Source organism: Gopherus evgoodei, chromosome 13 (genome assembly GCF_007399415.2).
Source record: "Gopherus evgoodei ecotype Sinaloan lineage chromosome 13, rGopEvg1_v1.p, whole genome shotgun sequence".
Taxonomy (NCBI): domain Eukaryota; kingdom Metazoa; phylum Chordata; order Testudines; family Testudinidae; genus Gopherus; species Gopherus evgoodei.
The window spans coordinates 911113-927160 of record NC_044334.1 but is presented as its reverse complement, the minus strand read 5'-3'; the positions used below and the strand labels follow the sequence as shown (position 1 = coordinate 927160).

The window sequence follows — 16048 nt, the reverse complement described above, 5'->3', positions numbered from 1 at the left end:
CTAACTGCCTACTGGTAAGACTGAAAAAAAAAGTGGCAAATGAAAGAGTGTCATTTGTCAGGAAAAAACACTTTCTAAATATCAGCTATTAGCTTAGATGTCAGTTTCACAAAGTATGAACTCTTGGCCAGGCATACATAAAAGGAAGGAATCTTCTGCACTATAGAAGTGGAGCATGAGTTAATGTGAGCTTCTCAATGAGAATGTCTGGTTCCCCAAAGCATTCCTAACTTCCCCCCAGCCTTCTCTGTAACAGAAAGCTCAACTCACTCCGTGCTGGATAATCCATTATCTGCTCAAGGGACAATAAGATGCTCTCACCTCAATGTCTTACAAACATTTTCGCTCTCAGTGTGGAGGAAAGGTTGGGCTGCAAGTTCTTACAGTATCAGTGGTATCTCTGTAGGCAAGATCCATGATATTGTCAGATGCTGGCAGGGGGTGTTTCTGCCAAGCATCCCAGGGTCAACTGACTAAATTTCAAGCTACAGTGGCTATATACTAGAGAAGAGACCAAAAACTGGTTTACACTTTACAGCAACCGTTTTTAACAAAGAGAAGGGTTTTCTTGTTCGACATTAGCTCAGTGTTTAAATACCTACTGGTGTCATTCTTACCTTGACTAGTCCAGCTTTAACACACTGGCTTATGATGTTGTAGGATGGGCCAAACTCGAGTCACAAAGGAAGTTGCTCATTTATGGAAATTAACATTCATTTAAAATGCACTTTACTGCACTGCCAGCAAGAACTGCTTTGCACATCAGCCTATAGGGCCAAATTTGCAAAGTGATGCATGAGGTTACACAAATTTGCCATTAAATTATGATAGCAGTTGTGTGTCCGCTACATTAAACCATTACTACTTAGAATACTAACTTTGCTCAGTGCAATGACATTATTTTGAGCATTTCTTGTTTATGTCTACAGAAGAGACTTGTAAATTCTTGGGCACTACACGATAAATCAAATGAGGAACTGCTAATCCTTTCCCATTCTACAGCTGCACTTAACCTGAATGATTCCAAGCAGGACATTCAGCAGGAAAATTCAGCAGCTGGCTCTGGGGTGGAACTACAGCAAGAACTGCCACTCCAGCAGACTTGTACTCCATCGAATACAGTATTCTGTCTCCTGGAAGTTCAAAAACCCAAGTATTTTTCACATCTAAATTCAGTGAGTGACTCCAACAAGTACAGTACAGTTTGGCTAATTTGGCCTTATGCAGGGAATAGAGTGTCATAGCTCAGATAACTAAGCAGTTTTCACTATTTACACACACACACACACACACACACACACACACACACACACACACACACACACTGATTCAGGAGTTATTGGAGGTTTTACCCTTCTCAAAGACTATGATGAAAACTAAAACATCCTATAAGGGATTGCTGTGGGATGTTTTAGGCTGGCTGTTTTTTTCACTTCACTTTCCCTAATGGAAGAGGTTATGTACTTGGACACATAATTGGCACTCCTTCGTGCCAGCCTTCACAAAGACCTTACCACATAGGACCACTGAACTAGAGAAAGTCTGCACCCTTCTGACTATCCTTGAGAGTACTTACCACTTTCTGGTGGAAAGAAAGCTCCTCCAGAGACATTGGCTGTCCGTTTCCATCAGGTCACATGCCCAGACCCTGCCGTAATTGCGTGGAGAGTGTTTGATGCAATAGGGCAAAGTTAGTCTGCTAAGCTAAGCTGGAGGAAAGCAGACCCCAAGGCACTTTCTTCCCTTTCCTGGATAGTTTCCTGTGGAACTCTTGCCATTATAAGCTGTATATTCACAGCTATTAAATCATTTAGCCATGGTGCACTGTTCCAATATCAGGAATTATGAAGAGCAGAGTGAATGATGAGAGCAGAAAAAGAGAATAAGGAGAGAAGTAGCAGAAAGTATCAGACTGATGAAATCTTACCTAATCAGTAAACCAGAGTCTGGACTGGCAGATACGCAGCATCAGAAAGTCAGTTATAACTTTAATAACTAAGAGCTACATTAAAACACATTTCATAAACAAATAATAATCCAGGTACTCACCGTTACAACTGAAAGCCAGAGGGACATGCAACGAAAAGGAAAAGAAGGCATTCAAAATAGTGTTAATATGTGCAACAACTCTGTCACAAAAGTCTTAACTCTAAAGCAATCTGTAATACAGATGGAGTTATATACAGAAGGTATAACACAATTGCTCATTAAAAACCCTTTGTTTAATAAAATAACCCCACAATAAAACCATTCATCAGCATACTTCTGTGAAACAATTTGTTAACGTTAAAGATGAAGTATGCTTTAAGGTGTTTTAAACATTTTGACACAAGAGAGGCCAAAAAAATAAAAAGGGAGAGGATTCTTGGAAATTGAAAGCTTCAGAAATGGAATACAGTGAATGTATCTCCTTTACACAACTTCCTCCTCTAAAGACCAAAGTGTTTTCTGGACAGTAAACACAAATATTGCATCAAATCAAAGGAACTTTGATTGCTATCTACAAATTGTAATTTTTAACCTTTACACTCATCCTTTGCAGAAGCTTTTAGGGACTGTAAATTATGTCTCTTTCCTAACAAGTTTTATCCTGGACTTGGAAAGAGACATCAGTCAGACTCTTTAGTCTTGTACTGGAGACATCATAACTGCTGGTTGACTTACGTTGTCTTTCATGGCTGCATAGCTCAGCCCGATTAGGTTTGCCAAAAAGTGATCTGTAAGATATTTTCCACCCAATTACAAAACTTTGGGGCCTAAACCACTTGATAGCATCTCTAAGCAGTACGGCAAACATGTAAGAATCAATTCAGAGCAAGCTTACTTGTTCTACAATATGGATATGCATTCCAAGCCTTTTCATGGAATACCAAGGAGCCTTCTGGAGCAATCATCCTTACAAACCCAGGAACTTTACTGTGAAGAGCAAAATATTGTATGTTTGTTACAGCTTTGCCAACTGAATGAGATTCCACAATGATTTCTAGCAATCTAATTGAAAAGGCACTTCTTTTTACCCCAAGCATATTAAAAATGATGCACAAGCAATCAGTTTAATTTGTATGAACTGCAATAATGTTAACATTCCCAAAGTAATTGAGTCACTTAAGCATATTTTTGGCAGCATGATCTCAATTATAAATTTAGTTTAGCTTTCCTTTCTCTTCACCTACACTAAACACCATTGCCTAAAGAAACTCTGCTCTGAGGTTCTGGTCTGCTGATCTCTCTAGCAGCATGACATAACAGATCAAGTCATGTATCTCAGTTAGTTCTGATCTAGAACCTGGATAGGAATAGATTAAATTATCCCAGTTATGTCTCAAGTAGTAAATATTGATATCCTAGTATAAAAATTGCCAGGCCTTATTAAACCTAAGGGCCACCGAGTCCAGAATTCTCTCCCTAAGAGTGGTCAGACCAGATGCTTCAGGGTAAAGTACAGAAACCTCATAAAGATAAGTTTTTCTGAACCCCAAGCAGCTGGTGATTGGTTTATGCCCTGAAGCAGGAGAGATTCTATCTACAGTTGTGGACATTCTCATTATCCATAATGGATCAGGCATAGCTCCACCACTAAACAAACATTGATTTCTTTTTTTAAAGACTGCGACTTTGTAGTTTATAAAATTGTAATCAGTGGTACAGACTTAAGCTAGGTATAGTACAGACAACTGCACTCAGCTCTGCCCATGCCCACTTAAAGAATGACCTGCAACAACTTTCCAGGAGTTAGTAGTTCCATTTCATACCATACCAATAAATCCCACATAACATAGCATTTGTGAGTAACAGTTATCTGCTACGTAGTTAGATTGCTACTGAACTCATTTCTCTTGCAACTCAGGTTAGGATTTTCTCTGCTTTCTCAAGATGAAAGGCTCAAGTGCCATCCTATGCAGTAATTTATTTCTACGGTCTGCTTTAATTCCTTATAATCACTTCACTACCTCTACTGTTTGATGCCCAGTTCCTGAACAGATTCCTTTTAAATGGAGAATATTTTCAGTGTCTCATGCCCTGTTAGATCAAGAAAGGAAGCTGAAAAGTCAGTGCGGCTACTCAGAGAAAAGAATGAAGGGGCCAAGAACAAGGCCAGTAACCCGGGCTGAAGTCCAACACTCTGGACAATCATTCAAGGTTCTTTCTACCTCAAATGGAATGGAAAAGTCATCTTTCCCCAAAGAATGGCTGGTAAGTAAAGATCACCTTTTCACCAGGATTGCTGAAGTGTGAGCTCTCTCACTCTACAGGTACCACTGGTGACTGACCACATGGGAGCGATCCAGAACAAATGGCAAAATAACATATTGTTACTTTCAAATATTCAACCTTAATGTTTTAAACAGATTTAAATGGAGATGGGCCAGCCAGAGCCAACCCAACAAAAATATTCTAATTCACAGTAGCCACAGCAACCCTCTATGTCAAGTTCCGGATATAATTTTCCACATGCTTGTATCAGAGGGGTAGCCGTGTTTGTTGCTTTTTACACATCCAGACTAAGAGTCCTGTGGCACCTTATAGACTAACAGACGTATTGGAGCATAAGCTTTCGTGGATGAATACCCACTTCGTCGGATGCAAGCAGGTATTCACCCACGAAAGCTCATGCTCCAATAAGCCTGCTAGTCTATAAGGTGCCACAGGACTCTCTGTTGCCATATGCTTGTAGTTAGTTCCAACAGATCAGCTCATGTTTTGGCTCATGCTGCCAAGCTGGAACCTCCGTTTGGCAATAAAAAAAAATTATCTGACTTGAACAAGTTTAATCTTGGATAGCAAAACACTGATTTTGATTGGTTTGATAGCAAACATGAGATTTCAGTATTTAAAGTGAATTTATAATTTACAGTGTACACTGAAGAGTGCCTGTACCACACTCTTCCACCAAAAGGAAACACACTTAAGGATCAGAGGTGAGCCAGCTGAACGACATTTATTTGATTTATATACAAAAGATACACACATCTCAAGCTCTATGCACCACTGACAAACACAAACGCCACATATAAAGACTGGACCAGTAGCTGCTCCTCACTCCAAACCAGAAAAATAATTAACCAAAGACTAAATTAAAACCTGACAAATAGTCACTACTCTCCACCTTTACCATAAACATTAGCTCTTATCATACCCCTCCTTCCCCAAATGCCTAGGTAGCACAAGCTGAAGAACACCAAATCTGGCTATTTAAGAAATGCATTCACCACTTCAGGACCCTGTCAGCAGCTCCCTCTTTTAAACCAAGGGGGTTCCTGCTCTGGCTCTCTGCTAGGAGTGATGTCTCATTTTCATGTTACCTCAGTCTCCCAGATACTGAATCAGACATTGGACAGCACTAGCTGGGTCAAATGAGAAAGCACACACCAATATATTGAAATACGCCTCATTAACACCCTCTCTTCCCCGCCACTGATTCCGTGTATGTCTTGAATTGGCAGGGAGATAAAATTGAAAGCTGTTTGATTCCACATGGGAGCACTCTTGGGTATGATGAACAAGGATCCATCCTCCTCCTTTGGGAATGGTCAGCAACCTGAGAGAAGTCATATCCACTCCCTCTACAGGCAAGTCAGCAACACCTCATAACTAATGGTATTGAAAGCCAATGATAGAAAACATCAGCAATGGACAGTGGATCTTCATTCATTGCCAGGAGACCTTCAACGACATCCACCAGTGCAGTGTCTGTACTGTGCCCAGGTCTGACAAGGAGACCTGCAGCCTTCCCTGATATTATTGCCTTGCCCTAGTTTGTCTATTGTCCCTGTGCCTTCAGTTTGTCTTTCCCCTTTCCATTTAGGCTACAACCCTTCAAATATGGCACACTGTCCTGTCTAAGGGATACTTCCACTCAGAGATTAATATGCACTAGGACATACCTAACTCTACATTTAGTTTAATAAAGGCACATGCATGCGAAAAAGTGCCTTTGGGTTTTTTACTTTTTAAGGAGTTAGTCAAACAGAAGAAGAAGTAATTCATGAATAATTTCTTCATGAATTGATGGAAGAGAGTTAGCTAAATTATTGGAGTTTTGCTTAACCAGCTCTAGTTTTAAATAAGTAAACTGTTGAAGTATAAACAAACAGGAATTACATCCTCATGTATCACAGAAAGTGCCCTTCCTCCCACACACACAACTCCTGGGGGAATTCTGCACACTATTTTAAAATTCTGCAAAAAATTCTGCATATTTTGTCAAAACACAATATAATCACTCCAGTTTCAATTATTTTGGTAATTTATTTCAAAATACCTGTCAACATGTCAACAATACAGACAACAGCAAAAAAGATTCCCCTGGGAGCAGAGAGTTAAAGAAACCCCTACAATAACCCACTTTCAGTTGGGGGTATTGGAGGGGGCTGTGTGGGGCCCACAGAGCTCAAATACACGCACTTCTCTCCCTGCAGAGTCCAGCCACCAGGCACCCCACTCCTCACAGAGCCCAGCAGCAGGGCAGCCCCCAGGCACCCGCACACCCGGAGCCTTTACTCGCTCCAATCTCTTTACTGTCCCACCGGGGGACGTTTTGTGATGCAGCCCTGCCCTTCCTCACCCTTTACCAAAGCTGGTTGGTTCTCCCAGGTCCTCTCCATCCCAGGAGAATGAGGATCAAGCAAAGCGTGCAGCCTCCAGCCCTGCCAGGCAGGGTGATCCGCTCACTTTGAGCGGGGCTCTGCAGAGTTTAGCAGCCCCTAGTGGCAGCCAGAAATTCTGCAGAGTAAACAGGGAATTCCGCTAAATTCTGCATGGCGCAGTGGCACAGAATTCCTCCAGGAGTAATTTATTCTGAGGGAACCAAATCAAAAAGTGAAATATTACTGAGTTTCAGATCTCTTTTAAAAAAGAAAATACCTATTTTTAGAACGTGAGCTCAGTGAACTAACTGGAAAGCTGTAAGGAACCCCACATTAAAGGCAGTCTATAAACAAGTCAGACTCTAATGACTCAAGTTAAGACTCGTTATTTAATATACATTTCGGTACTAAGCGATTTAGAAATAGTATTGCAACAGGGGCTCGAGAAATATGACAGGCCAGCTGGGAGGCTCTGTTCCAACATACTCACAATTTTCATAATGTTTTGGAGGAAAAAAACAGAAGAGCAGTTTAAACAATAACAAGAGCTGAAAATTCTGATTTCTTGTAAAATGATATAGTAAGCCATGCAAAACAAAACCAGTGACTATCATGGTAAGTAGTCCAACAGAAAAAAAAAGGAGGAGGGCTTCACTCCTCATGAACTTAGGTCAGCAAACGTCGCACGAGTCAATTTCTACTAGATACACCACAAAATTGTAGCAACACACAAATTACCAGTATCTTAATCTCAAACTGAAACAGAACGAGTACAGCTTCCTGATGAAATGAAGCCCTGGCACATGTCTTCATTACTAATCTGTACTGCATACACCTGCCATATTAAACACTAGCACAAAGCATAGGCTTAGTTGAATCCCAGAGTCACTTTAGGTAAGGGAAATGAAAGACAACCAAGAAGGCATTTCTTAGGTCAGAAAGTTGTTTCTAACTTTGAAGACTTTGACATTACCAATCACAGAGAACTAGGAGGAGGTTCTGGTCAACAATTCAGTTTCTTGTCAGTCAATTTTTTCTAGGTCTTAACTACAAGCTTCTGTTCTATATTATTTAAGTCTTCAAAGAAAACCGTAACAGATACAGAACTATACTCTTTGGTCCACTGGACAGTCTGTTTACAGTAGTGACAGGATCAAAATAGACTGGGGTCCCAGTAGCTGTAGCAAGATTCCAGCAACAATTTTAATAGGCAAATATTAATGAACATTTCCCATTCAAGAATAGAAGTGGAAGACAATTGTAGCCAGGATACTAAACCACTTTTTATACTAGACACCACACTGGTGCATGTGTGTCAAAACAGTAAGCAAGAAAATGACCTCAGATGAAATCCTCTTCCATAATTGTAAAAGGAACAAAAAACATAGCCCACTGGCAGCAAATATGGCCCAATTTCAGGAAGAGTCTAGGGAACTGTAGCCTGGCTGAGGTAGTGCTCACGTCGCACAAGGAAAGGTATCAAGTAAAGCCTTGTTAGAAACACATATTAGCAGGGATATGCTGCTGCCATGAATTTCTTCACTAACAAAAGCACAGGCTGAAGTATCACAAGCTTAGGGGAAAACTCATGTATTTAACATGAGCAATTTGATGAGCTGTATAAAAAAGCAGAAAAGTCTCAGCTGAATGAAGTGCCTAAAACTTACCTTTTTTGATGTCCAGACCTATTTTACGATGTGCTCTTCTTCTTCCCAATTACCCTTCATAAAATTCCAAACTGGCTCTGAATATTTCCTGGTCAAGACTGAAGTGTACTGTACTTTTACATGATGAAAATAGAAGCTGGGAAATCATGGGTCAGTAGTTCCCCCACATAAAGAACACAAATAGATCCCTTACCTCTTTAAGTGATAGATTTTGTGGGTATACTGTCCCTTTTCACTATCCTTTTCATAAGGCTCATTCTTTAAGACTTGAATTCCTTCACCACCTCCTGTTTCATTTTTACTAGCTTCTGCCACAGAGTAAAGTTGCCCAACTTGATACTGAAATTAAAAGATGCAAAATTTCAACATTAAAATGTGACAGAGGAAAACTGTTTAGTGTGTTAGAATTTAGGTATTTCAATTTGACCAGAGAACTTTGCCAGAGAGCTGAGAAAAGTTTGCTCTGCCTCACTGATGGGACAGTAACTCACATCTGGTAGACTAATGGACACACAGTACAGAACCAACATTTGGATCCAGGCTAATCAGTTTTTAAAATAAGACCATAAAGTCCAACAAGAAAGGTAGAGCATACATACCTCTTGCACTGAGCATGGTAAAACCACTCGGCTGAAAAAGAAAAGGAACAAACTGAATGTAAAAAATAAGCATCTAAACAGTCAGTCATCTGTTCCACAGGCAGTATCTGTATTAGCCTTTATAAAGATATTCATAAAAATGGCAAAATCTATGTTCGTTGACCTTTTATAAAACAATACTAGTTAGACAAAATTACATAAGTAGAAAGTAATCAACCAAGTACAACCCCATGTTAGATACTTGTTATAAGGAAAAAAGGTTTGAGTGGTTGAAATAGGGGAGGAATAAGGAGACCTAAGAATTATATCCAGCTCTGCCATTGACGTGAAGTGACACCTCAGGCAAGTCACTTTCAATTAGATACCTGAAAACTTTTTTTTTTTAAATACAAAATGCCCCAGCTACAGTGTCTGTTCCAGCATAAGCGTCCAGTAAGGCAGAATTTCGCAGGATGCCACAAGGGAGGTCGAGAGTCAAAAGGCTTCGCTACAATTTTAGCTTCCCACTATGCATGCTTAGAAGCGGTTTATAATTACTTATAAAAATGATTTCTCCTTTGCCTCAACCCAGCAAGCTAGGGTTTTAATCCCCAAGGACTACCCATACATAGTTTTACTTTTTATACTTCAGCTGTGAAAGGATCTTTGAAATTTGCCTTCCCACAGAGAATATTTTCTCTTATCCCGTAACTGAAAGCATTTTGCTTGAGTTTTCCAAAATTTCACCTTTAAACAGAAACCAAGAACAGAAGATTTCAGCCCTAAAAGTGCATAATTTGAAAAGCTACATAAATGAAACAGGGTAATAGAAACGAGCTTGTGTCCTAAAAAATAATAATTCACCGACCCTAATTCATTTAAGCAACCTCACTATAGTGACGCATTCTCCTATCCTATAATAAGGCAAAACATAAAATGAGGTTCAATTTGGGAAAATACAGCAAATAAATCTCAAGGGAACACAATCTGAAATACAGATGGTTGGTGGGAAGGAGAAACTTGGGAAGGAGTAGTTGCAAGGCCTACAGATAGCAGAGAGCACACCAGATGAGAGTGTGCAATGCGATAGAATAGCAAAAAAGGCCAATTAAGTTTTGGGGCATGCATAAAGCAGTAGCACCACCCTCATTTTGTAGCAAGGAGGAGATTGTCTCTCTCACTAGAGCTGTGATATGCAAACACAGCTAGGATGCTGAATACCGCCAGTTCTGGGCATCTGACTGCTGACATTACTGGTACCTGTTCAGTTGTCTCATAGATCTACAATACACAGCTCTTTATAAATTCTGGGACTACTCAGAGCTAAGAATTTTGGCCAAGAGCATTGCCTCCACAACCCAATCTGCACCTAAGGAGTGGCTGTTTCTATCAGACGCAGACCTTGCTACAATTATTAATGCCTTTAACACCCTGAGCTCAGATTATTGCAGCATGCTACACATGATGACAGACCTTGGGACGATTTGGAAGCTAAAGTTAGTGGCAAATGTGGCTGTCCACTTGCTAAATGGGGTTTCCTGCAGGGAGCACATTATATAGCTGATCAATCCATCTACTGACTCCCAGGTGGAGTTCAAAGAGCTGCTTCGACCTATAAAGTGCAAAGTGGTTAATAAAATTAATTATTATGGCTAGTTAAGTGACAGCCCATCTCCTTATGCATACTGCTGTGGTAACAAACAACAGAAATGCTCAAACTGGAGTCCTTTGGTCTAAATAGGAGAAGGTGGTGCTTCTTACTCCAGAATGCACTCCTGGCCACTCCGCAGATTTGTTAATTTTCTAGACACTCTCCCAGGCTCACGTTTTCCCCTAGGCATACGAGGAGATGGGATTAATTTAGAGATAATGATGATGGGGTACCGTTTACTGGGTTTTGGAGAGCAATTATTTGGAGATTCTTGGCATCTTGTATTTACTTCTATTTTAATGCTGTATATTTTAAACTCTTTGTTTCGCATCTCAAGCACTACAAAGATGCTTAAAATAAAAAACTGGAGCAAATTCTGGTAAGAGCAGCATAAACCATTAACAGGTTGAAATAATTCCTTATGCCAAAAGAGTGAAAAATAAGTATGTAATAGTTTGGACAGTATGACAATGACAGTTGTGAAATTTAATCCAAGGGCTTTGGGACACAGTTTGTGTCAAATACAAAATGCAAATAAAGTTGTATTACGTTGTACTGCGGTGAATGGGTATAAACATCAGAAGAAAGGCATTATTTGGAGGGGTCCAAGCAGGCATAACTAGGTGCAATTATATAAAGCTAAGCAACAAAAATATTTCGGTACATCACTAGGAAAAGCACTCTCCCAATGGAAATGGTGAGAGCCCCATAACTGAGCCCTTCAAAACTACACTACAAAAACCATTAGAAAACAATGTAGGGAACAAGCCTGCACTGGTCAGGGGAGGGAGAGAAATGAAACTGGTCTTTTCAAGCAGTGACGTCTATGAGTCATTGTGCCAACATTTCAGCCCAGAATCTACGGACTCTTTCCCAACTGCTGTTGTAAGAGGGAGGTTTCTTTAGCTGACTGATTACTCATAACCCATCAGAATGGAACTGTTAGATGCGTTCAACCACCTCTCCCTCTCTCAAACAAGTTGGCCATCTAAACAGCAGAGTCTCAGTGCAGTGATGCTCTGCACAGTCTGCAATGTTTACTTCTACCCTCTCATGGAGACTGTGAGGACAAATGAGAGTGGACAGAACACAGTAAAGCACAGGATGACAGTGCATATTAACCACAAATCAACAAGATTATCAGTATCTGTGCTATAAAGACAAGAGCTGAAGCATTATTTTGTACATTATGACTGTTGGCGGTGGTCCACATTTGACACTCCTTCGCTTGGCAGAGGAATTCGCTAAATATTGCTTAAGTTGTCACAGCGTTAACTCCTAAAGCTAATGCTAGGTCGCCAAACATAAGAAACCTGGCCAGAAGTTCAGGTTATGTACAAGAAAGAAATATGTTCCTTTAACAAGTCACCATAGTTGACTTGGAAAATGCAACATAAGGGAAGATTTATTCTGGACACAATGGGAATTTCTTCAACAAAACAAAATTCAGTGCAATGTCCAGCAGAGGAAGACATGTCAACATAATGTGAATAAGGCAATTTCATTTGCTACTAGATATTTTAGACATTGCCTCCAAACACCAACTTTGACATTGCTTTGGACAGGTGAAAAGAACTAATTGTTTTAAAACAAAGAACCATCAGTTTAAGCCAGCTGCTGCCTGCTGCCAATTCCATCCCTCGAGTTTGAGCAAAATCAACATTTTGAGGTATTGCTGTATGAAAGGGCTCTAGACGCTGAGCACTCAGAGACACTGTCAGACAGAATATGCAGTTTTCATCTAAGAAAGTGCAAAAGTTTGAGTCGGTCTTTGCAATTGACAATTCTTACTTCATCCCAATCTGTTACTGCAGTTTCTTGCACTTTATGCATCCTTTACCTGTTAGATAAAGGAAAAGCTAACGCACCACACAAGTTGTAGTTCCATACTTAAAACTACTATAGGTGTCTGCACTTGCACATTTATACTACAATCTCAACAAATACACTGTGCTCCATAAACAACAATAAAATGGAATAGATAAATCTGGCACATTGGTTGAAATGTGTGGCCAACACACTGCAATAATGCCAAGGAACAGGGCTGGTGCAAGGATATTTTGCACCCTAGGCGAAATTTCCACCTTATGCCCCCACTCCAGCCCGGGGAGCCAGGGCCATCCCTAGCTATTTTGATGCCCTACGCAGCCCCCTCCTCCCACAGGGGGGGCTGTGTGGGGCTCTAGGCCTCCAGGGGGGAAGAGGGGACCCAGGCCTCCACAGGAGTTGGGGGCTGGTCCCTGGCCTCTGTGGGGGACGGAGGGCTGATAGCTCAGTGGTTTGAGCATTGGCCTACTAAACCCAAGGTTATGAGTTCAATCCTTGAGGGGGCCATTTGGGGACTGGTCCTGCTTTGAGCAGGGAGTTTGACTAGATGACCTCCTGAGGTCCCTTCCAACCCTAATAATCTATGACCCAGCCCGCTCCGCTCCCCTGGCTCCCAGCCACAATGCCAGCGAGTGCAGGGGAGTGGTTCCCCCCAAGCCTGGGAGCCAGGGGAGCGGAGAAGACTGGGGCCAGGTTGCTCCACTTCCTGCAGGAAGTAGCCAGCCCTCCTCACCCTGTCCCCCATGGAGGCCTGGGGCCATCCCCCACCCCAGCTTACCCCCTCCAGAGGCCTGGGGCCCCGGCTCCCGGCCTTGGAGAGAGGGGGGAACCGCACCCCCACACTTGCCAGTGGCACAGCTGGGAGCCAGGGGAGCGGACCAGGCTGGGGCCGGGTTGCTCCACTTACCATGCGGAGAGTGCAGGGTCAGACCTGGCTGCAATCTTCAGGGGGGTGGGGGTGGAAAAAGGCAGGGTTGGGGAGGGGCAGGGGGAAAACAGCCGCCTACCTCCCCTCTGCCCCAGCTGAACTTCTCCTGCCTCCCAGGCTTGTGGCGCCAATCAGCTGTTTGGGACCATTGTCCTACATCACCACCCCGTTACTTGCTATGGGTGGTCCTCCCCTGCATCCCTCTGCCCCAGCTCACCTCCACTCCACTGCCTCCCCTGAGCGTGCTTTTTGGAGACCCCAACCACTTGGCGCCCTAGGCGGCCGCCTAGCTCGCCTAGTGGTTGCACTGGCCCTGCCTAGGGAACATTCTTTCCTTTAGAGAAGAAACCTCTTAGTTGCTTCTCCTGCCACAAAAAATGAAAACGGAGTAAAGAATATGTGAAGTAAAATCATGATCATCGTCTGTTTGGCAATTATTAGGCCAGGTTCACAGGGTTATTTTAAAACTCAGTCACCCAGGTATAATGTAAATACAGTTCAGAGCAAAACGATAATTCAAATTCATAGATTCGAAGGCCAAAAGGGCCCACTGTAATCATCTAGCGTGACCTCCTGTAAACAAGTCACAGAATTTCCCCAAAATAATTTCTAGAGCATCTTTTTTAGAAAAATATCCAACCCTGATTTAAAAATAGCCAATGATGGAGAATCCACCATGACCCTTGATAAACTGTTCAAATGGTTAAGGTGTACATTTTTGACAGGGTAATTATTTCCAGTCTGAATTTGTATAGCATCAACTTCCACCCACTGGACCACGTTAGATCTTTCTCTGCTAGACTGAAGAGTCCGTTATTTAATATTTGTTCTCCATGTAGATATACCTAGATTGTAATCAAATCGCACCCTAACTTCCCTTTGGTAAACTGAATAGATTGAGCTCTGCGAGTATCACTATAAGGCAGGCTTTCTAATCCTTTATTCACACTCCTGGCTCTTCTCTGAACTTGTTCCAATTTATCAATTCCCTTCTTGAATTGTGGGCACCAAAACTGAACCATAGTATTACAGCAGCACTAGAGCAGTGCTAAGTACAGAGGTAAAATAACCTCTCCACACCTACTAGAGATCAGGACCGGCGCTAGGGGTTTTAGTGCCCTAGGCACAGAGCAATTTCGCCGCCCTGCGCCCTGGTCGAGCTGCCACAGTCGTGCCTGCGGAGGGTACTAGAACGCGGTTCCGATGGAGCTGCCACAGTTGTGCCTGCAGGAGGTCCACCGGAGCCGCGGGAGCAGCCGAGCGTCCGCAGGCACGACTGCGGCAGCTCCACCGGAGCTGCCTGCCGCCCCCTCCAGCAAAATGCCGCCCACCAATAATCCTGGCGCCCTAGGCGATTGCCTAGGCCGCCTAAATGGAAGCGCCGGCCCTGCTAGAGAGTCCGTTGTTTATGCACCCCAGGACCGCATTAGTTAGCTCTTTTGGCCACAGCATCACACTGGGAGCTCACATTCAGCTGATTATCTACCACAACACTCAAATCTTTCTCCCAGTCACTACTTCCCAGGCCAGAGTCCCTCATCATGTAACTAGGGCCTATATTTTTTATTCTTAGACGTATACGTTTCTGTTTAGCCATATTAAAACATATAGTTTGCCCACCATTTACCAAGCAATCCCAGTTCACTCTGAATCAGTGACCTGTCCTTCTTCATTATTTATCATTCTCCAAATTTGTGGGTCAATTGCAAACTCAGTCAGAGACGATTTTACATTTTCTTCGAGGTCATTGATGAAAATATTAAATAGCATCAAACTAACCCTTGCAAGACCTCAATGGAAATACATCTGCTTGATGATTATTCCCGTTTACAATTAGGGGGGCGGCAGTGATGGGCCCAGGACCCAAGGGGGGGCGCGGCAGTGACGGGCCCGGGGGGGCGGGGGGCAAGGCCGGGCCGGGAGGGGCTGGCGGCGACGGGCCCATGACGGGGGCGAGGGGGGGCGGCAGCGACGGTCCCGGATGGGGGGAGGAGGCGGCAGCAAGGCCGAGACAGGGGCTGTGAGGGGTGCAGGGGGACCAAGACCGGGCCAGGCGGGGCTGGGGCGACGGGCCGGGGGGGGCGGCCAAGGCCGGGCGGGGCTGGCAGGGGCGACAGGCCCGAGGGGCTGGCAGCCAAGGCTGGGCTGGCGGGGGCGGCCAAGGCCGGGCGGGGCTGGCAGGGGCGACAGGCCGGGGCCGGGGCCGGAACTGAGCGGGCCGCTGAGGAGACGGGCCGGAGCCCAGAGCGGAAGAGGGGCGGGGCTTGGGGCGGGGGCCCCGCCCTCGGAGACGATCGATGCTTGGCGCGGTCGCTCCCCAGCCCCCGACTCACAATTCCTTGATGAGCACCATCTTCCCGTACCCAGAGCCACAGTGCGCAGGCGCGACCGGCACCGCTTACCCAGCCTTCACCTCGCTGTTTCCGGGATCGGAACCCCGCCCCTACGCGGCAACACACCCAATCTCCGAAGCGCCTGCATGCTCGCGCCAGCCTCCGCCCAAACTAGCCAATGAGCGATGCCAGCAGCTCGCAGGTTACCGCCCCTAATCGAGTCCAATTAGGAACCCCGAGCTCCTTCATCGACCAATCCCTGAGCACTGCTCCTCCGAGAGGCTCCCCTCGTTCTCATCAGCCAATCACCGCACCCAGGACCCTTCCTGTCACCTACGGCCCCGCCCTCGAGAGCCTCGAAGCCGCCCAAGGGCCACACCCGTCCCAGTGGGGCGCCTCCGCCTGGTAGGGGCGCTACGTGTTGCTGGCGGCAGGGCCCTAGGAGTGCCCGGTCCTGCCCTTGCAGAGCCCCCCACT

The 16048-nt window shown here is 44.0% G+C and overlaps 1 protein-coding gene across 3 annotated transcripts in view; it reads right to left on the bottom strand.

Annotated features, from left to right (window-relative positions):
* PITPNB (phosphatidylinositol transfer protein beta) overlaps nucleotides 1-15671 on the bottom strand; it is a 75842-nt gene extending 60171 nt beyond the window's left edge. Inside the window, exons 1-5 of one of the 3 annotated variants that reach the window (XM_030582678.1) lie at nucleotides 15572-15671; nucleotides 8854-8884; nucleotides 8448-8593; nucleotides 2825-2916; nucleotides 2050-2057 (exon numbers count right to left, since the gene is read on the bottom strand). In XM_030582678.1, coding sequence (XP_030438538.1) covers nucleotides 2050-2057; nucleotides 2825-2916; nucleotides 8448-8593; nucleotides 8854-8884; nucleotides 15572-15591 — 297 coding nt within the window. In that variant the 5' untranslated portion in view covers nucleotides 15592-15671. The remainder of the gene's footprint in view (nucleotides 1-2049; nucleotides 2058-2824; nucleotides 2917-8447; nucleotides 8594-8853; nucleotides 8885-15571) is intronic. The other 2 variants (XM_030582676.1, XM_030582677.1) reach the window with 2 other exon arrangements.
* Between the last annotated feature and the right edge of the window lie 377 nt (nucleotides 15672-16048).